Genomic DNA, 23,290 nt, shown 5'->3' with positions numbered 1-23,290 from the left:
ACGAGAGGCCCCTGTCTCACTCCTTTACCTGCTATACAATATCCTTCACACTCCTGTTCCAGCCATCCTCCTCAGCCTTATCTCTCCTGCCCTCTAACCGCACAGACACCTCAGAACAGGATGTGCCCCTTGCCTTTCTCTCTCTTTGGAAAACCTTTCCTCAACTTCTGCCCACCCTTCAGAAAGATTGTCCTCAAATGTCCCCTCCTCTGGACAGCCTGCACTGCCTCCATCCCTCCCCCAGTCAAGCGCTGGGAGTCACTTTGTCTTCTGAGTCATACCTCTATTATAGCATTCCTAGAATCATAATACCTCTTTATATGTCTCCTCAACCATACGAGGAAGGCAGGGGCCATGTAAATTCATGTCTGGGTCCCCATCTCCTAGCATAATGATTGGCACAAAATAGGCATGGATGGATGCAGGCGTGCATGAAAGGATGTTAGCTTTGATGAACGGATGGAGAACGGTGGTTAAGAGAAATGAGGAAAAGTAACCCTGCAAAGATCAAAGACAGACACCAGGGGGAGCTGACACACCACAATAAAGAAGCGGGAGGGCGGGCCAAAGACGGCTACAAGCTCTGGGGTGAGCGGGTGAGAGGCGCGCAATAGGCGAGCATCACGCAACTGGAACCGTTCACCCACGTGTGCCTCTCCTCATCCTCCTTCCTAGACTGTGCTTGAGCTCCTGCACCGCCCCCACCACCGCCTTCGCCTCCACCGCCACTAAGAAAGCAAACAAAGGGGAGGGGACCCCTGCAGGGTCCTGGATGCAGGGAACCAATCAGAGGGCTTTAGTCTCTTAGAAGGCGGGCGCCTTCGTTTGAGGAGGCCAAATCAGTTCCTAAGCGGGTGCGGAGGGGCGGAGAGATGGGCGGGAAGAGCAGGGTGTAGCAGCGCGCGCCGGCGAGGGATCCTTCGGGAAGGGTGGGGCTGGAGTGCTGAGGGGAGCGGGTGGAGCCAATCACCGCGCGTGTCTGTGAAGAGAGGGCGGGCAGCGCCGTGGCGCGCGCGATCCGGGCTGACGCATCTGGCCCCGGTTCCCCAGGATCCGAGGCGGGGGGGGGGAAAAGAGGGGAGGGGGGAGTGGAGAAAGAGCGGGGGCGCGCGTGCGCAGTGGCGCGGGGAGGAGCAGGGACCTGGCAGCGGGCTAGGAGGCTGCGAGCTAGCCGCGAACCGGGCGGGCGGCGGGCGCGCGCACCATGGGGGAGAAACCCGGGACCAGGTAAGAGAGGTGGGGCCACGCAGCGGGACGTGGGCGGCGGCTCGGGGCGGGTGCCGGGACGGTCCCCAGACAGGAACCCGGGGGAGAGAATCCGGGGGTCGGACTCCTGGGTCCCTAGGGGACAGCCATCCGGGGCCGCACGCCTAGGTCCTCGGGGATGATGAGGGGAACGCATGCCACAGCCCATGCAGAAAGCGAGGGCTGAAGGCGATCAGGAAACCTGCATCTGGGTTCTCGCAGAGATGTGGGGGCCGGACGACTCCAGTACAGGCTGCGATGCAGGGGCGGAGGAGGGCGGAGCAGGTGGCCGGCCCCGAGGGGACGGGTATGGGCAGGCTGGATGCCAGGAGGGGATCGCCCCCCTAGACTCGTTCCGAGCCACTGGAACGCCTCCTGTCCAGTAACCCACAGGCAGTCGGGCTGCCCCAACCTGTCCCAAGGCCGGGTGGCTCCGCTTCCAAACTTCTGCCTTCCCCCGGGTTGCTAGGAGCCACAGCTTCATCTTGGTGGAGCAGAGTGCTTGGCGACCCTCCCCGATTCTGGGCCTTACCCCTCTTCCCGGGAGTGAGGGGAAGCTGTGTCTGCCCTGGGCACGCCATCCACTCCCCGGATGTTTTCTGTGCAATCGAGGCTCCTTCCTTCCACTGACACCCCGAGTTCTCTTTTTTGGTCTCTAGCAAAATCCACTTCCTGTTGTGACCCAACACCCCCAAGGGGGCAGTGGGTGAACGCCTGAATCCCTGGAGAGCAGGAGCAAAAGAGGAAAAAGAGTGGGGCTATTTGCTTCTCTCCGGAGAGGATCAGGAATGGGGGCCTGGTTCTGGTCTGTCACTTGTTCTGCAAAAAAATTTTTACCAGCCCTACCACTCCCCACCCGTAGAGTAGGAAAGCATAGGTTTCTGAGCACCAAGTCAACTGATATTGGAGAGATGATCGGAGGGAGGATTGGTGTCCTGGATTAGGGGTTAAACACAGAGAAAGGGGAAGTTGCTGACTTGAGGGAGGCCCCAGATTTCCGTTATGTGGTTCAGGGAGGGGGACGGATGGACCAAAGGGGGACTGCTGACTTGGCACAATTCCTCCCACCCCCATCAAATTCTGGGCCACAGGAAATGGAGAGAATAGCAGGAAGTGTGAAGGGGCATCTGCTTCTGCTGCCCCCTGCCCCCTCACTGGGTACCTCTCTGGTCATGCCAACCTCAGTATACACACTGCTCCTCCCTAGCCCGCAGGAGGCTGGCTGGGTTAGAATCTAAAGGGCAGGTGACCTGCAGCTACTTCAGGGCAATTACCCCAGAGCCACACTCCAGTTGTCCAACGGATTGTGGCTGTCCCAACCCTCTGCCAGTACTCCTAATAGGAAGAAACACTAGGACAAAGAGGAAAACCAGAAGCAAAGGGGAGGGAGAGCTGGAGGATGCCACAGCAGTCAGCCCCCAAGTGGGGACAGGAGATAGGGTGCTTATCCTAGCTGCCACCTTACCAATGTTTGCTCTTCTTTATTAGATGGGGATACCTGGGGGCCTCCATACCCTATGCCTTATAGTCTTTGGATAGCTTGGCCTTCTGGGAAGAAGGGGCATGTGAAGTTGTTATAGCAAAAACTGGGGTGGTGGAGTTAGAGGAGGGATGGGCCACTTGGCAGGATTTCAATTTCTGCTACCTGGGGACCCTTCACAGATATCACTACAGAGGCAGAGTGGATTGGGAGGAGTAAGATGGTGCAGCAAAGAATAGGCCCACTGTGGCCAGGACACAGGGGTTGCCAGACACCTCCCTACCCTCCCAGCAATGGGTGGAGTCCAGGCTTTGATTGTTTCAGCAACTGGAAAGTGAATCTCCTTCACTCCAACAAACCTAATGCCAATAACAGAGGCAGGATAGTACAATAGTTTCGTGATGAAGAGCCAGAATACCTGTTTGCACCCAAATTCCACCATTTACTCTCTGTGACCTTAGGTAAAATATTTGACCTCTTCTGTGCCTCAGTCTCCTCACCTGTAAAATAGGAACATTAGGATCTCCCATCATTGGGTTGCTAAGAGTGTTAAATGAGATAACACACATGAAATACTTGCAACAGTGCTGAGCATAGACCATTCATCCAATAAATGTTAGCCAGCATCCTCATGTTTGCCTCATGGCTGGTGCTGTGCTGGGGACACCCAAATTAATAAGGCCTCTGCTGTTCACAGTCCATCTGGTGAGATAGATGATACACAGCTAACTGCCCTTGCACGCTATCACACCATAGGTAAAGCATAAACAACATGTGACAGGAATCCCAAAAAAGGGAGTGACCAGAGTCTGGGCTGGATCTGCTTTCTAAAGGAGGTGATATCTGAGCTGGGCCTTGAAAGACAAATAAGCTTTTAAGCTGCTGAGATCAGAGATGGGGACAGTTGGAGGTTAATGGAGAGTAGGGTCACACTTAGGTACTGCCCATAATAGAAACCATTTTAGAGCCATCGCTCTTTCAAGTACTCCAGCTCTTGTGGGAGGTGGAGACCAGAGATGGAAAGAGAGTTAGGCCTTACACAGACACTACTGCAACCTGTCCATTCAGGTTCCCCTGGGGGAGGTCCTCTGGGAAGAGCCTGAGTGGTTCCTCTGGCTACCAGTGGCCACTGCCATGGGAGGAGGGGAACTATGGGGGGTGGGGGGGCATTGACATGGCAACCAGCTTTGAGGGGCTGCCATGCTGGGAGTATTAAGGACCTCTGGTTACCTTTCCTTCTGGGAAGAAGTGGGAACAGGTAGGGCTAGGTAAGGCCCCAAAGCCTCCAGGCAGGAATCTCGGGTGACCTCTGCTTCTCAGGCTGGGAGGGACAAGGTCTTGGCACCGGGGTCCCTGCTGAGTCTGAGGGAGGCAGTGGGGTTTCCCTTTCTGTTTTGTCAGGGTCTTCAAGAAGTCAAGTCCCAACTGCAAGGTGAGTCTCCCACAGTGCTTCTCCCAACCCTCCCTGGGCCCTCACAAGGCCCAGCCTGCCCTAGACAGTCCCCAACCCCAAGCTCCCCACTTCCTGTGACAGCTAAGAGCCAACTTCCTTCCCTCCTGAAGCCCCTTGCCGCAAAGGCCTGAGCCAGCAACAGGGCTGGGTGGGGACAGGCTCAGTTCAGTTTGGGTCCCTAAGTGAGGCCAAGGGGGAGGGGCCAGAAGCTCACGCCTGGAGCCCTCTTAGGAGCCAACCCACGGGTGCCTGGGGCTGGGAACAGATAACATCCCCCCAAGCTATGCCTGTTTATCCCAGAAGTCCTTGAGGACATGCAGTGAGGCTCTCTAACTGCCTGCCTAGCGCCAGGTCCTCCTGGACCCACGCACACACAGTGTGCGTTCAGAAGTGCGAAAAGATATTGGGGAGCAGTTAAAAAGCCTCAAGATTGGCTAGTCCGGCAAAGCCCACCACTCTCCTCTTCCAACCCCACTGGGAGGAAACCAGGAGAAACTCCTTCAGATACCCCAGGCTGGGAAGCCCAGGGTCAGGGCAGCCACTTCTGAGGGCTCTGAAGCCCTGCCACCCGCCTACCCATCTTCCCTGTGACCCCTCTGCATCCTCAGCTCACCGTGTACCTGGGCAAGCGGGACTTTGTAGATCACCTGGACAAAGTGGATCCTGTAGGTAAGTGTGCCCAGAAAGTGGCATCATGTGCCCCAAGAGGGGAGGAAGTTCCTGGGCCCAGGAATGGAGGAGAGGCCCTGACAGGAACTGAGCTCATGTGTCCCCTTCCCAGATGGCGTGGTGCTAGTGGACCCTGACTATTTGAAGGACCGCAAAGGTACTGGCCCTGAGTCCAGGGGCCCCAGGGGAGGGAGGGAAAGAGGGAGGTGGGGAAATGAAATGGGCTGGCATTGAGAGGGGCCCTGGGGAGACGGAGGGCCGAGGCGGAAGCCAGGAGTAGGATTCAGGCAGGTTTTATGCTGCTGAGGAAGGAGCAGCTGCTGCTAGGAGGTGAGGGGACTGTGGGAGGGGGGCTCCTGACCACCCTACCTTGCCCACCTTTGCCAGTGTTTGTGACCCTCACCTGTGCCTTCCGCTATGGCCGCGAAGACCTGGATGTGCTGGGCCTGTCCTTCCGCAAGGACCTGTTCATCGCCAACTACCAGGCCTTCCCCCCAACGCCCAACCCGCCCCGGCCCCCCACCCGCCTGCAGGACCGGCTGCTGAGGAAGCTGGGCAAGCATGCCCACCCCTTTTTTTTCACAGTGAGGACACCCCCACCCTCTGCAGAGCAAGGCGTCTGGGACTGTGTTGGGGGTGGGGTGGGGGGGTGAGGCACCTGTTAAGGGCAGGTCTGGGAGAAACAGTGAGGAGGGACCCTAGAACCCCTGCTTCAGGGTCACCCTGCACTCAGGAAGCCCTTGCCTCTTTGCCTCCCCCCGGGGCCCCTTCCTTTTTCCTTTCTCTTCTCCAGGAGTCCTCCAACCTCTTGAGATTGGGAGGAAGATTCTGGGGCTTTCTGGAAGAACTGAACTCTTTTCTTCTGCCACAGATACCCCAGAACCTGCCCTGCTCCGTCACCCTGCAGCCAGGCCCAGAGGACACAGGGAAGGTATGGGAGGAACAGGGTCCAGCAAGAGCCAGGGGACACACCAGGGGGTGGGAGGAGGCGTCAGGGTGGGACTAAGGATAGGGAAATGTCCCCGATGGCAGTGGGTGTATGGAACGGTCACTGTTCAGTTGCGACACCTCCTGCTCTTGACCTGCACGGCCCTGAGTAGAGGGGCTCATCTTGTGCAGCGAGGACCGAGCCTCTACCGGGCCGGGCCTCGGGGAGGCAGAGGCGGAAGACCCAGGCCCTACGCTCCTCAGACCATGATGGGGCAAGAGTCCATGGCCAAGACAGGGAAGTGGGAAGGAAGTGAGTGGCGGCAGTGGCAGAGGCCTTGTGTAAAATGTGACCTTTTCTCCCCCTCCCAAGGCCTGTGGGGTAGACTTTGAGATTCGAGCCTTCTGTGCCAAATCACTAGAAGAGAAAAGCCACAAAAGGTGAGAGAAGCAACCTCCCCTCAGGTCTGACCATTCCCTCTGGGTCCCAGGAGCCCCAGGCCCCTGTGGGAGGCGGGAGCCAGTGTCTGGGCCTCTGAGGACTGACCCTCTCACCCCTCATCTCTGCCCCCAGGAACTCCGTGCGTCTGGTGATCCGAAAGGTGCAGTTTGCCCCAGAGAAACCCGGCCCCCAGCCTTCGGCTGAAACCACACGCCACTTCCTCATGTCTGACCGGTCCCTCCACCTTGAGGCTTCCCTGGACAAGGAGGTGGGGTGGGGACCCAGCTGCTGCAGACCCGGGGGGGGGGGGAGGGGTGAAGCCACATGTCAGGATGGTGTTTTTAAAGGAGGCCACCTTAGCTGGGGGTGGGCTTGGGTTTAGAGGGAGGAGGCCTAGCAGTGTGTGTGTGTGTGTGTGTGTGTGTGTGTGTGTGTGTGTGTGTGTGTGTGTGTGTGTGTGTGTGTGTGTGTGTGTGTGTGTGTGTGTGTGTGTGTGTGTGTGTGTGTGTGTGTGTGTGTGTCAGGGGGCACACTAATAATGGGACCAGTGAAAAAAGATCCGATTAACCTGACCCCCCCTACTCAAAAGCTGTACTACCATGGGGAGCCCCTCAATGTCAATGTCCACGTCACCAACAACTCCACCAAGACTGTCAAGAAGATCAAAGTCTCTGGTAGGACATCGGGGTTGGAAAAGTGTCTTAGGGGAGGGAGTTGCTGCAAATGTGGCCTCAGGCATCAGCTCAGCCCCAGGACATAGCCCAGTGGGGAGACCCGAGGGGCTCAAAGGACTCAGGCTGTCTGTCCCAGGATGAGATGGGGATGGGGTTTACTGCTAGGGGGAGGGTGCGGGTTATCAGAGGGGCCGGGGCCCTTGCCTGGGGCTGGAGTTGGCGGGGGGGGGGGGGCTGCCGGCACTCCATGCGGAGCTGCTTGGCCCTACCCCACCCCACAGTGAGACAGTACGCCGACATCTGCCTCTTCAGCACCGCCCAGTACAAGTGTCCTGTGGCTCAGATCGAACAAGAGTGAGTAGCACAACAGCCCTGGGTCCCAACCTCAGGGGGCAAGAACAGGCCCAGGGAACATGAGGTTGGGGGGCAATTCTTCCCGAACTGTCCACTTACAAGGGCATTCCCTCCAGCTGAGTGGCTCTGAGCTGCTCATTTTATTGAGCAGGTCGAGCCAAAACCTCCTCCCTGTGACCTGTGCCCAAAGAGGGCAGGGGCTAGTGACCGGGGAGAAGCTGCTGGGGGTGGGAGCTGCCCCCTCACCCCATCTGCGCCCCCAGAGTCTCGCTCTCTTGTCCCCATCCCCCAGTGACCAGGTGTCGCCCAGTTCCACGTTCTGTAAGGTGTACACCATAACCCCCCTGCTCAGCAACAACCGGGAGAAGCGCGGTCTCGCCCTGGACGGGAAGCTCAAGCACGAGGACACCAACCTGGCATCCAGCACCATGTGAGGGGGGGCTGGGGGAGGGGAGTCCTGCAGCACAGGAGACAGACACTCGTTCCACGCCAGGTGTGTGCCAGGCTCTATCGGTGAACAGAACAGACCCAAAACATCTCTTACATTCTCGGAGACGGAGGCCAGACAGATCAGATAAATGGCAAAATATAAGGCATGTTCAGTCATAGGTGTTGAGGAGAAAAAGCAAGGCAGAGAAAGGAGATATAAAGCCGCGGCGGGGGCGGGGGGGGGGGCGGGCGCGTAATCCAGAGGTGAATTCTGAGGAAAGATATAAAGGAAGTAGGTACTGTGGATGCGCAGGGGAAGAGCGCTCTGGGCAGAGGGTACTACAGGCACAAAGATGCGGAGGCAGACGGCCCCGTGTGTCTGAGGCGGCAGGAGGGGCCGCAGAGCCACTGCTGGCCTCTGCGGGCCCCGTGCCTCTCGGAACAGCTCCGCCAACGGTGGGCTGGATTTCACCCACACTGGCGCCTCTGTACACGACCACACACAGCAGGCCTTGAGGCCAGCGTGGGAGCAGGAAGTGAGGTCAGAGGGCTCATGGAGAGCAAGACAGTGCAGGGCTGCCGGGTCACAAGGACTTGGGCTTTTACTGGAGAGAACTGAGAAGATGAGAGGAAGGACGCAGCCGGGTACCTTACACGAGACCAGCCTAGGGCGCAGGGCAATGGGCTCTGGTCCAACTCCTCCTCCCACTTGCAGCGTTAAGGAGGGTGCCAACAAGGAGGTGCTGGGAATCCTGGTGTCCTACAGGGTCAAGGTGAAGCTGGTGGTGTCTCGAGGCGGGTGAGTGCTGGGGTGGGGCGGTGGCGCAGGGCTTTCCTCTGGCGCTGCAGTGTCATCTCATCACCGTGCCTCTCTCCCCAGGGATGTCTCCGTGGAACTGCCTTTTGTTCTTATGCACCCCAAACCCCATGACCACATCACCCTCCCCAGACCCCAGTCAGGTGAGCTTGCCACCCGCCCAAGCCCCGCAAGGGAAGGCCTGAAGCAAGGCCAGTGGAGGAAAAAGCCGGTCCTTTCAGCAACCCCCCACCCCCCCACTCTCCTCCTCCCCTCAGCTGCTCCTGAAACAGATGCCCCTGTGGACACCAACCTCATTGAATTTGATACCAAGTAAGAGACTCACCCCCTACCTTCCTAGCTTTGACTCTCTTTGGATAGATTCCTGTAACGTTCAAACCTACCCTCTGCCCCTCATTGTTTTTCTCTTGGGGGAGGGATGGTTGAAGCATCCAATAGAGAGGACTTAGCCATGTGAGCTGCCAATTACCTCCCCTTCTCTGTCCCTTCTTGCAAATACCTCCAGCCCCGCGGCTGCCCCAGCACCTCTGTCTCCGGGAGGGGTGTGGGAGGTGGAGAAGGAGGGCTGGAGCCCTCGCCTCACCCCTCCTCTCCACCACCAAGCTATGCCACAGATGACGACATCGTGTTTGAGGACTTTGCCCGGCTTCGGCTGAAGGGGATGAAGGACGAGGACTACGACGACCAGTTCTGCTAGGAAACGGGGCTGGAAGAAGGGCGTGGATGGTGCTGGGATACGTAGGGGCAGGACCAAGACCCCCACTGTCACCGGGGGGGATCCCAGCCTCTCGTCCTTTCCCCTCCACCCAGCGGCTTCCTCAACCAACCCCTCCCCTCCCTCCCTCCCCTATCCCCCACCAGATACACACTGGACCCATCTCTTGTGAATCGTGGGCATTAATTTTTTGACTACGGCTGTGCTTCCCCAGCCCCCCAGTGGGTGGCAAGCTGGGTTTGTACCTAAATGTTTTGGAGGGGGACACTGAAGAGGACAGTAGGGAAAGGGCGGGGGGAAGAGCTCCCACATTCAACCTCACACCAACACCCCCTCCTGTCACTATCTCTGCCTCCCATTCCTTCAGGATGAGACCCTTTGGGGGGCAAGGCCAGTTCTTTGCTTCTGAGCATAAAGAAGAAAATAAACCTTTTAATAGGCACGAGCGTGTGTGTTTTCTATGCAGCGTTTAAGGAGCACATAGTGTGCGTACCCATGACTGTCAGCTGTGAGTGTGGACGCAGTCTCTTCTCTGCACCTGCGTGGCACCTGGCCGGCCCATAGGCTGTCAGTAAACGTTTACTGAATGGTTGAGCTGTACCTGAGCTCCAAGGTAAACATGGAAACTTGATTTGGTCAGTCCCAACTCAAAGGTACAGTTTGGTAAAGCCACAAAGTAAACTCACTCATTTACAGAGGGAATAACTCCTCACTTCCCTGCAGACTAGATGTTCTTGGGAGGTGCGCAGGGCAGGCCATTCCCTGTTGCAGCTGACACACACGACTGCATGGTGACCTGTCGTGACCAAGTGTGTGCATTTCCACTGCTCTTTATGGTTGCTCAAGCTGTCCACTCCTGGGGCTCAGCGGCACCACGGCTGCAGGCAGAAGCCACACGACACACATCTCTGTGGAGCCTGGTCCTTACGCTGTAACACAGACACCGAGGCTTTGGGCAGCCAAAGGGAGTCATGCTGCTGTGGACAAGTCCAAGAAGCTACATCCTACTGCTGCTCCTCTGACATCCATCAGGGACTCCCAGAGGCTTGGCCGAAGCCCCAGGCTAGGCTGGAGGGAGTTAGCAGTACTCCACTGACATCCCTCACCCCACCACCCACTCCCATTCCTGCAGCCCAACGTTTCTCCTTTTTCTCTTAAGGCTCATTCATTCATTCCATGAACAATCTTGATTTAAACCCCTATTATGTGCCAGGCATAGTATAGGGTTGGCAGTGACCGAAGCAAACATTAAATCATTGCAGTATCTGTGCTCCAAAGGAGAAATGCAGGAGCTAGGGAGTTCTGATCTAGGCTAGGGCTGGAAGAAGATTTCACTGGAGGTAGTGACCTTTGAGCAGAGTACTGGAAGATGAGGAGTTCCAGTATCCCAGGCAAAAGTAACACCACGGGGCTTCCCTGGTGGCGCAGTGGTTGAGAGTCCGCCTGCCGATGCAGGGGACACGAGTTCGTGCCCCGGTCCGGGAAGATCCCACATGCCGCGGAGCGGCTGGGCCCGTGAGCCATGGCCGCTGAGCCTGCGCGTCCAGAGCCTGTGCTCCGCAACGGGAGACGCCGCAACAGTGAGAGGCCCGCGTACCGCAAAAAAAAAAAAAAAAAAAAAAAAAGTAACACCACGTGTGAAGGCAGAAGGGAACAGAGCACATTTCAAGACTGAAAGAGGCCAGAGGGACTGGGACAGAGACAGCCAGTGGCAAAGTAGTTCCAGATGAGGCTGGTGAGGCAAATGGAGCCACTCATACAGGCCTTTAGTCTATGTTACGGCTCATGACATCTAATTAAATCATGATTTACCCACAGGCTTTAAGTGCTGCCAAAATGCCAATGACCTTGCTTACCTCTCCACAGCAGCAGCCTACCCTGCACGCCCTGGTCTTCTTCATGTGAAGGGACCGTCATCATCCCTCTGACAACCACGAACCTGCTCCTTGACCTCTGAGCTCTTGGCCCGTGGATCTCAAACTTTTTCAGGTGAATCAGAATCCTCTGGGGTACGCGATAAACACACAGTCCCAGGCTTCTACCTTCCCCAATTCTGATTCAGTCGATCCCAGGAAGAATCCATGAATCGGGATTGTGAATTAGCACACGCTTTGAGAAACAATGCCTTTTTTTCTTTTAGCTTTTCACGTTTTTAATGTTTTTAAGTAAAACAAGCACATGGCTTAAAAAAAAAAAAATCTCAACAGTAAAGAGTGAACAGAAGGCTCCCTCATGCCCCTGATCCCCAGCCTCCCATGTCTCATTGCCAGAGGCGATCATTATTAGCAGTTCCTTGATCACTCTTCCAAAGACATTCTTCAGACACAGCATATACATATGAACATATTTCCGCCTTATTTTAAATACAGATAGTTGCACACCCTTCTCCACCTTGCTTTTTTCCCTTAATAATGCAGCTAGGAGAACATTCCTTTAGCAATCCACATAGATCTACCTCATTCTTTTAAAGAGTTGCCTAGGGGCTTCCCTGGTAGCGCAGTGGTTAAGAATCCACCTGCCAATGCAGGAGTCACGGGTTCGAGCCCTGGTCCGGTTAGATCCCACATGCCGCGGAGCAGCTAAGCCCGTGCACCACAACTACTGAGCCTGCGCTCTAGAGCTCGCGAACCACAACTACTGACCCGCGTGCCACAACTACTGAAGCCTGCGCGCGCCTAGAGCCTGTGCTCCACGACAAGAGAAGACACCACAATGAGAAGCCCGCACACCGCAATGAAGAGTAGCCCCCGCTCGCCGCAACTAGAGGAAGCCTGCACGCAGCAACGAAGACTCAATGCAGCCAAAAATAAATAAATAAATAAAATATATTTTTTAAAAAGAGTTGCCTAACTTTCCATTGCCTAGATGTCATTTACTTTTACCAATTTTCTATCGATGGACATGAAGGATGTCCACTCTTGCTAATTCAAACAGTATTACAATAATTATCCTTGAGGATATGTCTTTTTGCACATGCAAAGTGCGTTTGTAGGACAAACTCTTAAAAGTAGAATTGGTGGAGGAATTCCCTGGCAGTCCAGTGGTTAGGACTCCCTGTTTTCACTGCCAAGGCCCTGGGTTCAATCCCTGGTCAGGGAACTAAGATCCCACAAACCACCACGTGGTCAAAAAAAAAAGTAGAATTGGTGGGTCAAAGAGGGTAAGCATCACTACTGTATATAAAATAGATAACCAACAGGACCTACTGTGTAGCACAGGGAACTACACTCAACATCTTGTAATAACCTATAATGGAAAAGAATCTGAAAAAGTATATATATATATGTAAGTATCCGGCTGGCCAGAAAGGTCGTTTGGGTTTTTCTGTAAGATGTTACAGAGGTCGTTCGGGTTTTTCCACAAGATGTTACAGAACATCTTATGTAATATCTTATGGAAAAACCCGGACGACCTTTTTGGCCAACCCAACATATAAATATAAAAGTATACAGGGACTTCCCTGGTGGTCCAGCGGTTAAGACTACACGCTTCCACTGCAGGGGGCACGGGTTCGATCCCTGGTTGGGGAACTAAGATCCCACAGAGTGTGGCCAAAAAAAAAAAAAGTATATATGTAAAAAGTATATATATATATATATATAAAAAAGTATACATATAACTGAATCACTTTGCTGTACACCTAAAACTAACACAACATTATAAATCGACTATACTTCAATAAAAACTTTTTTAAAAAATGAGAAAAAAAAGGGTGAGCGCCTTTTTCATTACTGCCAATCAAGCAGATGACATGGTATCACCCTAGTTTTAATTTGCATCTCTTTGATCATGAGTGAGGATGAACCCGATTTACTGGGTTGATGTTGTTTTTCTAGAAGTACCCTAAGAACTCTTTATATAGTAAAGCAATTAACCCTTTGTCATTTATTTTGCTCATATTTGTCCCGCTTTGTCTTCTGAATTGGTTCCTAGCTTTTTTTTTCTTTTCTTTTTACTGAGGTAAAATTCATATAACATAAAGTTAACCATTTTATTTATTTTATTTATTTATTTTTGCCGCGTTGGGTCTTCGTTGCTATGCGCGGGCTTCTCGTGGCAGCTTCTCTTGTTGCGGAGCACAGGCTCTAGGTGCACGGGCTTCAGTAGTTGTGGCACAAGGGCTCAGTACTTGCAGCACGTGGGCTCAGTAGTTGTGGTTTATGGGCTCTAGAGCACAGGCTCCATAGTTGTGGCTCACGTGCTTAGTGGCTCTGCGGCACGTGGGATCTTCCCGGACCAGTGTCCCCTGCACTGGCAGGCGGATTCTTAAGCACTGTGCCGCCAGGAAAGTCCCAAGTTAAGCATTTTAAAGTGTAAAATTCGGTGGCACTTAGTTCATGCAAAATGTTGTGCAACCATCACTTCTAGCTTCAGAGTATTTTGCTTCTGGTATTTTTAATAATTCATAATTTTTATATTTAATATGTAGTCAATTATAATCACTTTTTTTTTAATGACTTCTTGGTTTTTTGTCACCAAGCTCTTGGCCCTTCTGTTTTCTCGCAATTTAACACTTGCTTGTCTTTCCAGACTAAACTTCAGGATCATCACATCAACCACTATCTCATCAGCACCGTCAACTGTTCCTCCTCTCACAAAACCTGCTCTCAAACCCCACTCTTGGCTCTAACCACCACCCCGCCCTTGTCCCCTCCAACAAGGGGCTGCTGAGGCACTGCCAGAGAAAATTCACACAACCACATATTTGCTCATTCATCCAACAAATATTTTTAACGCATCCTAGGTGCCAACACCGTACTAGGCGCCGGCTACGGATTTGGGCCACTACAAACCTATGGCCTTTAACCTCAGCTGGGCCCTCAACACCTGATAACCCCCTGTCCCCCTCCACGTCCCTGGTCACCTCCTATTCCTGCTCCCATCCAACTCACTAATTTTCTAAACCTTCCTCACATTCAGAGTGACTTCTCCCGCTCTTCACAGAGATTAGTGTCTGAGGGATGAATGATTTTTAATTCCCACCTCCTACCGACAAGCAAGCACCGACATCGACATCGACACCGTTTCTCCTACACAACCAAGGCTAAGGTGCCGCCTCCAGGTCGAAGCTAATCCCTCCACCTGTGCTCAGATCGCTCCCCCTCCCACCTCCTCTGAGACCTTGATTCATCAAACCGCCCCCAGCTCTTCAAACTCTGCCTCTCTCTACTGGTTCTTCCTCCATGGTAAATAGACCCGTGCAAGTCTCTTCCGTTAAAGGAAGAAAGGGAGAGAGGAAGGAAGGCAGAGAGGGAAGGAGGGAAAAAGGGAGGGATAAAGGCAGGAAACCAAAGAAAACACACTCCTCCACACTCAGGGCTCTTTCACAGTCAAGTCTATCTCCTCTCTCGCTTTTCATGTTTATTTAATTTTTATTTTCAAAGTTGTATATCCACATAGTTGAAGGAGTCAGATACGACTACAAGGGCTATTACAAGAAAAAGTAAACTCCTTCCCCCTGCAATTTCCTTCCCCTCAGAGGCAATTACTTTCACCTCCGTTCGATGTTTCTTTTGGCATTTACCTCCATCTCTAAACAACATGCTTGTTTTGCTACTTCTTGATTTTTGTTTTAAGCATTGTCTATGGGCTTCCTGCCATGTAAGGTGAAGCCTGAGCGCCCTTTCGCCCCCCTGCCCCGACATGGGAAGCTCTCCCAAGGGAATTCTATCAATCGGGGTTAGATCAACATCCAGGATTTACTGCAAATGTTATCCATAGCTGTGTCATGTGGTCTATTATGATTACCTTTCTCTTCTTGCACAACTGTTTTCCCTGAATAGTTATCATTTTTAAAATTTGCTTATTCTCTGATTTATCACTAATTCTGCTCTATACTCTCCTCCAAAAATCTGGGTATCCTCTCAACTCATTCAAAACAAAACAGATGTTATCTCTTCCATCTCCTTGAAAAATCTCTCTCCAGGAGCCTTCTGACTAGGGTCTAATTCTAGTCACCTCCTGAGAAGGGTACTTGGAAGAGAAACTTGAGACCTTGTACATATCAAAATGTCCTTATTCTATCTTCGTTATTGATAGTTGGGCTGTTGTGAGAGTCTAGATATCCCCTAAAACCTATTCTGCCACGGTGCTAGAATAATAGCTAGCCACCTAGGTAAGGACTGGATTTCCCAGAACCCCGGAGCTGGTAAGACCACATGACTGGGTTTTCTTCAAAGGAATGTAAGTAGAAATTATATGTGCCACTCCCTAGCCAGACCTCTGAGACAGGTGTGCCTCCTCCATATTTACTCTTCTGCCTTCCTGCCAGCTGCAGCCCACAGAGGGCAGCAACCCAGTTTTGACGTTGCACACAGCAATGTCCCAGAGCAAAGCAGCGTTTCTCAAAGTTTACTGTGCATACAGATCACCTGGAAGGGAAAAGCAGTGTTTCTCAAAGTATACTGTGTATACAGATCCCCTGGGATCTTCAAACACAGATACTGATGCAGTGGGTCTGTGGTGGGGCCTGAGATCCTGCATTTCTAAAAAGCATCTAGGTAATGCCAATGCTGTGGCCTGAAGACCATACTTTTGAGCGTAAGAGCCTAAAGGATGGCAGAGCTGCAGTGCTTGCTAGCCTTGGTCTCGGTCTGATTTGTGGAGCACACTGAACTACCCACACCAAACTGTTTTCTGAGAAAAAGTTAAGTTCTATTTGGTTGAGCCACTGCATTTTTAGCCTTCACCCTACTACAGCTGGAGTACAGAACTCCACACTGGAAATCACTTTCCCCAAAAACGTTGAAGGCGCTGCTCCACTGGTGTGGAGTGTTAGTATTCAGAGGATCAAGGCCATTCTGATTGCTGGTCTATTTTCTCTCTGGAAGCTTCTGCAAGACCCTTTTCTGTGGGACTAGTGTTCTGATATTTCACGAGGTGCCTTGATGCTGGGCACTTAATGGGTCCTTTTCATCTAGAAACACAAGTCCTTTCTTCCCTTTGTTCTCAGAGAATTTAAGCCCCCTGGACTGATTCTCTAATTTTCTCACATCATCTTTCCTATATGCCATCTTCTTTCTTTTGCTTTACTTGCTGGGAGAGTGCTTCAATTTCTCTTTCAACCCTTTTGCTCAATTTTTCATTCTTTCCCTCATGGTTTTATTTTTCAAGTGTGTTTTCTTGGATTCAATCCTTTATTATAGTATCTCTGACCTAAGCGCGTCAATATTTTTTTTTCCTTAAGTTTTACTCTATGTCATCGGAGGTGGGGTTTTTTTGGTTTGTTTGGGGTTTTTTTTTCTGTTTATTTTGGTCTCTGCCTTCCATGTTAGAAAGTTTCTGCAAACATCTAGAAATCTTTTGTCTGCTCATTTTAAGGGTGACATGCTAAGAAGTTGACCAGAAGATCTGTGGACACAGTTGGGACTTATCAACTGTGGGTTTCACTATGGGGTGATCCGGCTAACTGCTCTGCTGGAGAACCCCTGATGTTAATACTCTTAGATCTTTCCTCTGAATAGTCAAATTCCCCAGATGAGAGTCTTCCAGTCTCTGACCTGGAAGGTAAAAGCCTGGTTGCCAGAGTTCTAGAAACCACCATTCAGTGAATAAACTTTCACTCAATCTGTTTTAAATACAGTCATGCCCAGGTGCCCTCCATGCCAAAGACTCTCTGGTTTCCATCTCCAACCAAGAAACCTCCAGCAATCTGATGAGTTGGGGGTGAGGATATAAAGGAGGAGACAGGGGGGTCTAACTACTTCAAATAATCCTCCTAATTTTAGTACTACCTACAGCCCAGCTGTACTGTGATGCCACTGATTTAAGGGTAAATCAACTTGCTTCTAAGCCAATCAACTATATTTCAATAAAAAATTAAATTAAATTTTAAAAGAGTTGCTTCTAAGGTTTCTTCACTGCTGGCTTAATTACTTCACTGCTAAATCAGTTACCACACACCCTTCTGTCTTGCAGTTTCTATCTAAAGTTTTGCTATTAACTCCTCTCTCTCCTTGACTCCTTTCTAAAATCCCCTTATTGCTATCTTCCTAGGATTTAGTAAAGGAGTGAAGTTAAACGCTAGATCTCTCAAGTTTAACTGAAAGTCTCCACTCGTTTGCTAACTCTGTGCAAACTGGCTTCATTCTCAATCTTCCATAAACACTTCTTGAAAATCCTTCAAAGGCTCCCAAATGCTTTCAAAATAAAGTCCAAATTCCTTAGCTTGCAAGCCATTTCCTGATCTGGTTCCCCACTCCAGTCTCCCCAGTCACACCTATCCACCACCACACTGCGTTCACTCCAGTCAAACTGAACTGGACTTGCAATTGCTGGACTTGCAATGTGTAAGCCCCCTCACACCACCATGCGCTTGCCTGTGCCTTCCCCTTTTCCACTCCAAGCTCTCATCCACCTGGTTAAGCCTTCAGATTCAGTTCAAGCAGGATTTCCTCCCAGAATCCTTTCTCTGTGTTCCCAGAGACACACCCTGGGCGTAGCCCTAACGAAACATTTATCCCACTATCACGTGAGAGTTCACCTCACCTTTGTATCCCCAGAGCCAACCACATTAACAGGCGATCAGAGAGGGAAAAGGCTGATAGGAGCCAGCTTCTCAGAATATACTGACAGTCCGTGTTTCAGGGCTCCCATTCAGAGGGAATCGCTAGGGCGAATAAGGTCACACTCACCAAGTCCGGCTTTCCCCAGGCTCCGATAGGTGGCGGAGTGGGATAGGCAAACACAGGGTCCATGGCTGTCCAGTCTGTAATACCCCAGCGCTCCCACCATCATCACCTAGCACCCAGCAGACGCTCACTAAATTCTTGTAGAAGAAATTAAACACAGACCACAAGACAGTGTCGTAAAGGTGGACAGGTTTGAAGGGCGTGAATATTTCGATATTGCCTCTTACCACACGTGGTCACGCGGTGGTGGCGCAGACCTGGGCATGCGCAGGAGACCCTGGGAGTTGTAGTTCACCAGGTGAACAGAGAAGGCGAGACGGTGCTGAGCATCCCGGGAACTGTAGTGTTAGCTAAGGGGCGCACTCTGCGCGGGCGCAAACCGACAGCCATTTCCGGGCACTTTTCCGTAGCATTTCGCAAAAGGAGAGAATCCCGGAGTAACGATGGCTACCTACAGCTTGGCGAACGAGCGATTACGCGCCCTGGAAGACATCGAACGGGAAATTGGAGCCATTCTTCAGAATGCAGGTTCGGGATACGACGACCAGAGGAGGAGCGGCAGCGAGAGCGTGAGCTAGACCGACCGTGCGCACATGCGCCGACCGGTGACTGGGAGTGGGGTTGGGAGGGATCCTAAGTGGGTGCAGGGGTGGGTGGGGCTGGCTCTGGGGCGCGGCTATACTGGCAGTCTCCGGAGAGCCCCGCCCACTCTCCACCCCGGCAGGTACAGTGATCTTGGAACTTTCCAAGGAAAAAACCAATGAGCGGCTCCTAGATCGACAGGCAGCCGCTTTCACCGCGTCGGTGCAGCACGTGGAGGCGGAGCTGTCGGCTCAGATCCGCTATCTCACTCAGGTGTGTGTGTGTGTGTGTGTGTGTGTGTGTATGTGTTGGAACGTCCTACGCGTGTGTGTGTGTGTGTGTGTGTGTCTTGGACCGTGCAACACGCCCAGCTCACTGCCTTAGCCTTAGCCTTCAGGAGTCCCGGGCAGAGCTTTGGTCTCGGGAGCTAAGCAAGACCAGCCCTACCCAGCAGGCCAGTTGACCCTGGCAGGACCCCTCCCTTCCAGGGTAGGCTTCCTTTGTCACTGAGTTGCATCACATGAGCCACTGGATGGTGAAGTCCTGGGAGAGGGTGTGTAAACAATACGAAAGCCACAGGATATGCTCTTAGAAACTTGACCAGACCTCAAGGGTATGGAGCCCCAGATGGCTACCTCCTGAGAAAAGGAACAGTATTGGAAGGGTTCTGAGGTCATTATAAGAGCAACTACCATTTACTAAACTTTTACAGTGTGCCACTCTGCATTATCTAATCCTATAACAACTCCAGAAAGTAGTTAGTTACTGTCATCCCCATTTTACAGATGAGGTTAACAGAAATTCAGTGATATGCCCTAGGTAATCCAGCTAACCAAGTGGCATAGCAAATTCAGACTCAGGGAAGAAATGAGACAAGAGACCTGATGCCTGGTTGGGGAGATGGGAAAGGGGAAGGGTGCTTCTTTGATCAATCTAAATGTCCTGTAGGTGGCCACAGGGCAGCCCCATGAGGGCTCCAGCTACTCTTCGAGGAAGGACTGTCAGATGGCCCTGAAGCGAGTGGACTATGCTCGTCTCAAGCTCAGTGAGGTGGCTCGAACCTGTGAGCAGATGCTGGAAAACTAGGCCAAGCAGGTGAAAAGCTTGGAAGGAGAGCTCCACCTGCACCCCAGGACAGAACCTGGAGAGCATGGGCTGCCCCGTACATGTGCTGCTGGTCAGAAGCCATGAGGACGAAGGCACAAAAGATGGGAATGGAGAACCTTAAAGACCAAGCCCATGCCTGGCTGTGCCCTGGCTCCTCTTGCCATGCACTTCACCGAGCGCTGACAAACTCAGGACAGGAGACAGAGACTCAAGACACCCAATCCACTTCCTCAGGTCCCTGCCCCAGGTAGACTTGGACCAATGAAGACACATTTTTGTTCACTGGAAAAGATAAAATGAGAACTAAGGGTTTCGATAATAAAAACAGTAACACTAAAAACAAGGAGCTCAGACTCTCATTGGGGCATATATGGGTGATGTAAGGGGTTGAGGAAGTAAAACCAGGCTGTATGGCAGCTGGTGCGGAGGGAGGGTGGGAAAGTGGAAGAGGGCTGAAGTTGGGGAGGAACACTGCTGTGGTGTGAAGAGACAAGGACAAGGACAAGACACAAGGGACTTGGGACAAGGAGGTTGGCAGGGATTGGGGGATGCGCTGAGGGGGAAGGTGTCAGGTGGCCATCAGCAGAGAAGCTGAAGCCAGGAATCATGGTAACGGGGCAAGGGCATGAGACCAATGTCTGCAGAAAGAAGAGTCAATAATTATAAAAATAAGTTTTAGTAGTTAAAAAATCCACATACAGAAATTGTACAAAATATCTAGTATAAGAGGTGATTTTAAATTACAGCATAGAAAAAAAAAATGGAGGGAACGTCTAAGAGAGGGCAGTGGCTGGTTAGTTGTGTATTAAACATCGACAGATATGTGGAGAGTGCCTACCACGTGCCAGGGATTGCTCTAGTATATTAACTGCATTTGATACTGAATAAATCGTAATCTGCCCTCACAAGCTTCCATTCTTTAAGCATTGGCGTCTGCTGCCACACGCACATAATGAAGGTGCAAATCTGGAAAAGATAAAGAAATTGAGAGATGAGCTCTGAGATCAAGGGAAGTTGGGCGGGGGGAGTCGGGGGCAAGGGGTGATAGCTTGAACTGGGGAATCAGATTCTAAAACGTTGACTATAGATCAGGTACACAGTAGGTGCTCAATAAAGATGTGTGAACTGAACGAATAGCTCCCACCTTCCTCCATCGCTTCATCTCCCACTTGTCTGCTCTAGCTGCCATCTTGATGTTGCTCAAGCACTGTCTGGCTTTGAAGGCCATGCACTGGTCCCTGGGCCTGGTGGCTTCCCTCCCTCCCCATTCTGTAGTCTGGCTGACTCTCCCCTCATTGCCTGTTGTCCGTGGTGCAGGCAGCCTCCACATTTGCCGGCCTGAGAGCTACTGTGGGCAGGATCCCTACCAAGGAGCCTCTGGATCCCTGGAGGAGGGGTTCAGAGGCCCAGTTTACCTGGAGGACACTGCAGTGACTGCTTCCTCCTCTTCTCGCACAGCATGTAGAGCAGGGCTCCAGTGAGGAGGAAAACGATGCCCAAGAGGGACAGCACTGGCACCATGGCTGATGTCCCAGCTGCAGGACCCACATTCTCTCCCAGCTGCCTCTGGTTCCCCCTGGCCCCAGGCCTTGCCCCCAGACGGTGGCCCAAAGTGTAAGTGGTAGTCTCATTGGTGTGGATGAGCTTTTGGTCCAACAAAGTTGCTCCTTCTGGAGAGATGGGCTGCTGGGTAGGCTGCAGGGTAGATGGCAGGTACTTCTGTGAGGGGGTGCCCGTGGCTGAAGGTGTCTGTTCTGTGGGCTCAGGAACTTGGGTGCTGCGGGGAGCTACATGTCCCTGGTGGGCCACACTCCTGGTGTGAGCACGTCCACATTCTGAAGAAGCAAGAAGTGAGGAATCAGGGCTATGAGGGAATAAGCTGAAGAACTAGATAGAGGGAAGGGTAATGGGTCAAGGAGAACATCAAGGGAACAGCTAAATGCCAGGAAAGAAAGGCAGGGGCAGAGGGGAAACATGGGGAGATGGAAGTGAGCAAACCACAACATGGAACCACTGGGGCGAGCATGCATTCTGAACTGGGAAGTCAGGAGACCTGGGTTGGAACCCGGGCTCTGCTACAAAGTAGCTGTGACCTTGCCCCTTGTCTCTTAACCTCTCTGGGATTCATTTCTTTCAGCTGTAAAGCAAGGATAATTTTAGTACTAAAGGCCAGAGTAGCCAGGAAGAGTAAATGAATAAGGTAGGTCTACGTAGCCAAAGGGCAGTATGGGTACCACCAATGCTACAGAAGACAACTTTAGCTGGGACCTGGAAGAACACTTTGTGTCTTAATGGTTGTGTATTTATTTTAGGAGAGAAATACAACCAGCATATCAAATTTGTGACTTCACAGATGTTCCTGCTTAGGACTAGTTGCCATTAAGTTTTTCAGAAGTGGCTGTGTACATTTAAGATTTATTCGTTTCATTGTTTGTAAATTTTACCTCAAAAGAAAAAAAAAAAAGGTACAATAAAATATAAAACCCGCCTTAATAATATACATGATGAAATGTCTGGGGATAAAGTATAGCCAACCCTGCAACTTACTTGGAAGTGCACCAAAAAATATTAGGCAGGTTGATGAGGAATAGAGGGATGGATAGACAGATGGGTGTGCAATAAAGCAAATATAGTTAAAATGCTGTAGACTCGATATTGTAAAATATAAAATATATATGCTTTATTATGTACACACATAAAATATAAAAATCAAATATTATAGAATCTAGGTGGTGGGATGTTCACTGTACAAATCTTTCAACTTTTATATATGTCTTTAAATTTCCATAATAAATTACTGGAAAATAAAAATAGTGCCTTGATTTCAAGGAAAACGTTAAGTAAATGCACAGGTGATAGGATGAATTGGCAAAAATCCTGGAAGTGACAGTGAGTGATTTCTGGTAAACAGGGACTTAAGTGAAAGTACACAGAATAGGAATGTGAGGTGTCAAAGGGGAAAGGGCTGAGGCAAAGAAAAGTGTGAGGTGGAGGCGGCCGAGCCCTGGAGACAGAGCCTGGGGAGGAGGGGGAACGCGCTCACCTTCACGATCAAAGCAGCGCATCAGTTCCTGGACCCACCGGTCACTGCTGCCTCCACACACACTTCCCAAGGGTAGCTGGAACCTGTAAGGAAGGATGTGGTCTCAGCTGTGTCTCCAATCTCCGCCCCCCTTCTCTCCCCCCACTTTCCCAGCTCTTTCCTCGTTCCAAAGAAGTGAGGTCACTGCCAAGATTCAGCAGTTTCTGCTGGGACTGGGAAATTCCAGGCGGAACAGGGAAACTAAGGTGTGGAGAATTAGGGCACACATAACCTAATGTTATGGGGACTATAGAAGGGACTAGGGGTCCTCCCAGAAGGAGTTCAAGTTTGACCAGAGAGGGTCCTGGAGGCACCCGGAGGCTCTGCGCTCCCAGGGGTGGGTGAGATTACCTGACGTAGGAAGAGCAACGTTGATAGACTTTCAGGTATTTTCGGAGATGTCCCATGTATTGATCGTTAGGAGGGGAGTGGGAAGAAATTCTTCTATCACAGGGACAACTGCCAGCGATGCTACCTTCATTGCTATCGCCTGAGCGGGACCGAGGTGGTCAGCACAGTTTCCCAGGTTCAGGGGCTCACGCACCGGTAAACTTAGCCTCCAACCCACAGCCCCACTGCAGCCTCTCCCCTAGACCCGGGGATCTGAGCCCCTCCCACCCCCAGGGCTCAACTCACACATCACACTCCCCAAACACGTCCATAATCACACCTGGGCCCTGGTGT

General features: G+C 51.8%; 4 protein-coding genes across 9 annotated transcripts in view; 2 read left to right on the top strand and 2 right to left on the bottom strand.

The window, feature by feature from the left end:
• Positions 1-18,416, bottom strand: part of PELP1 (proline, glutamate and leucine rich protein 1) — a 45,918-nt gene extending 27,502 nt beyond the window's left edge. The window contains exon 1 of the mRNA XM_030862175.3: positions 17,839-18,416. Within this exon, the coding sequence (XP_030718035.1) occupies positions 17,839-17,901 (63 nt within the window). The 5' untranslated portion in view covers positions 17,902-18,416. The remainder of the gene's footprint in view (positions 1-17,838) is intronic.
• On the top strand, positions 1,116-9,650 carry ARRB2 (arrestin beta 2). Of its 3 annotated transcripts, none has more exons than XM_030862262.2 (15): positions 1,116-1,227; positions 4,127-4,157; positions 4,787-4,847; positions 4,960-5,004; positions 5,277-5,431; positions 5,719-5,778; positions 6,148-6,215; positions 6,349-6,484; positions 6,806-6,890; positions 7,172-7,244; positions 7,537-7,674; positions 8,389-8,472; positions 8,554-8,633; positions 8,712-8,802; positions 9,094-9,650. In XM_030862262.2, the coding sequence occupies exons 1-15, from the start codon at positions 1,205-1,207 to the stop codon at positions 9,185-9,187; spliced, it is 1,224 nt and encodes a 407-aa protein (XP_030718122.2). In that variant the 5' UTR covers positions 1,116-1,204; the 3' UTR covers positions 9,188-9,650. The 3 variants fall into 3 exon arrangements, with proteins under 3 accessions (XP_030718122.2, XP_030718121.1, XP_030718120.2); XM_030862261.2 differs by having other exon boundaries at positions 5,235-5,431; positions 8,748-8,802; XM_030862260.2 differs by having other exon boundaries at positions 5,235-5,431.
• On the top strand, positions 18,200-19,884 carry MED11 (mediator complex subunit 11). Its single transcript, XM_030862313.3, has 3 exons — positions 18,200-18,363; positions 18,560-18,690; positions 19,366-19,884. The coding sequence occupies exons 1-3, from the start codon at positions 18,279-18,281 to the stop codon at positions 19,501-19,503; spliced, it is 354 nt and encodes a 117-aa protein (XP_030718173.1). The 5' UTR covers positions 18,200-18,278; the 3' UTR covers positions 19,504-19,884.
• Positions 19,885-20,184: 300 nt separating this feature from the next.
• Positions 20,185-23,290, bottom strand: part of CXCL16 (C-X-C motif chemokine ligand 16) — a 38,664-nt gene continuing 35,558 nt past the window's right edge. For 3 of the 4 annotated variants that reach the window (XM_030862284.3, XM_070044592.1, XM_060290005.2), the window contains 4 exons: positions 22,958-23,096; positions 22,568-22,650; positions 20,940-21,359; positions 20,185-20,490 (listed from right to left, as the gene is read on the bottom strand). In XM_030862284.3, the coding sequence (XP_030718144.1) occupies positions 20,444-20,490; positions 20,940-21,359; positions 22,568-22,650; positions 22,958-23,096 (689 nt within the window). In that variant the 3' untranslated portion in view covers positions 20,185-20,443. The remainder of the gene's footprint in view (positions 20,491-20,939; positions 21,360-22,567; positions 22,651-22,957; positions 23,097-23,290) is intronic. The other variant, XM_060290002.2, reaches the window with a different exon arrangement.

Source organism: Globicephala melas, chromosome 20, assembly GCF_963455315.2.
Source record: "Globicephala melas chromosome 20, mGloMel1.2, whole genome shotgun sequence".
Lineage (NCBI taxonomy): Eukaryota > Metazoa > Chordata > Mammalia > Artiodactyla > Delphinidae > Globicephala > Globicephala melas.
This window is presented reverse-complemented; position numbering and strand designations above follow the sequence as displayed.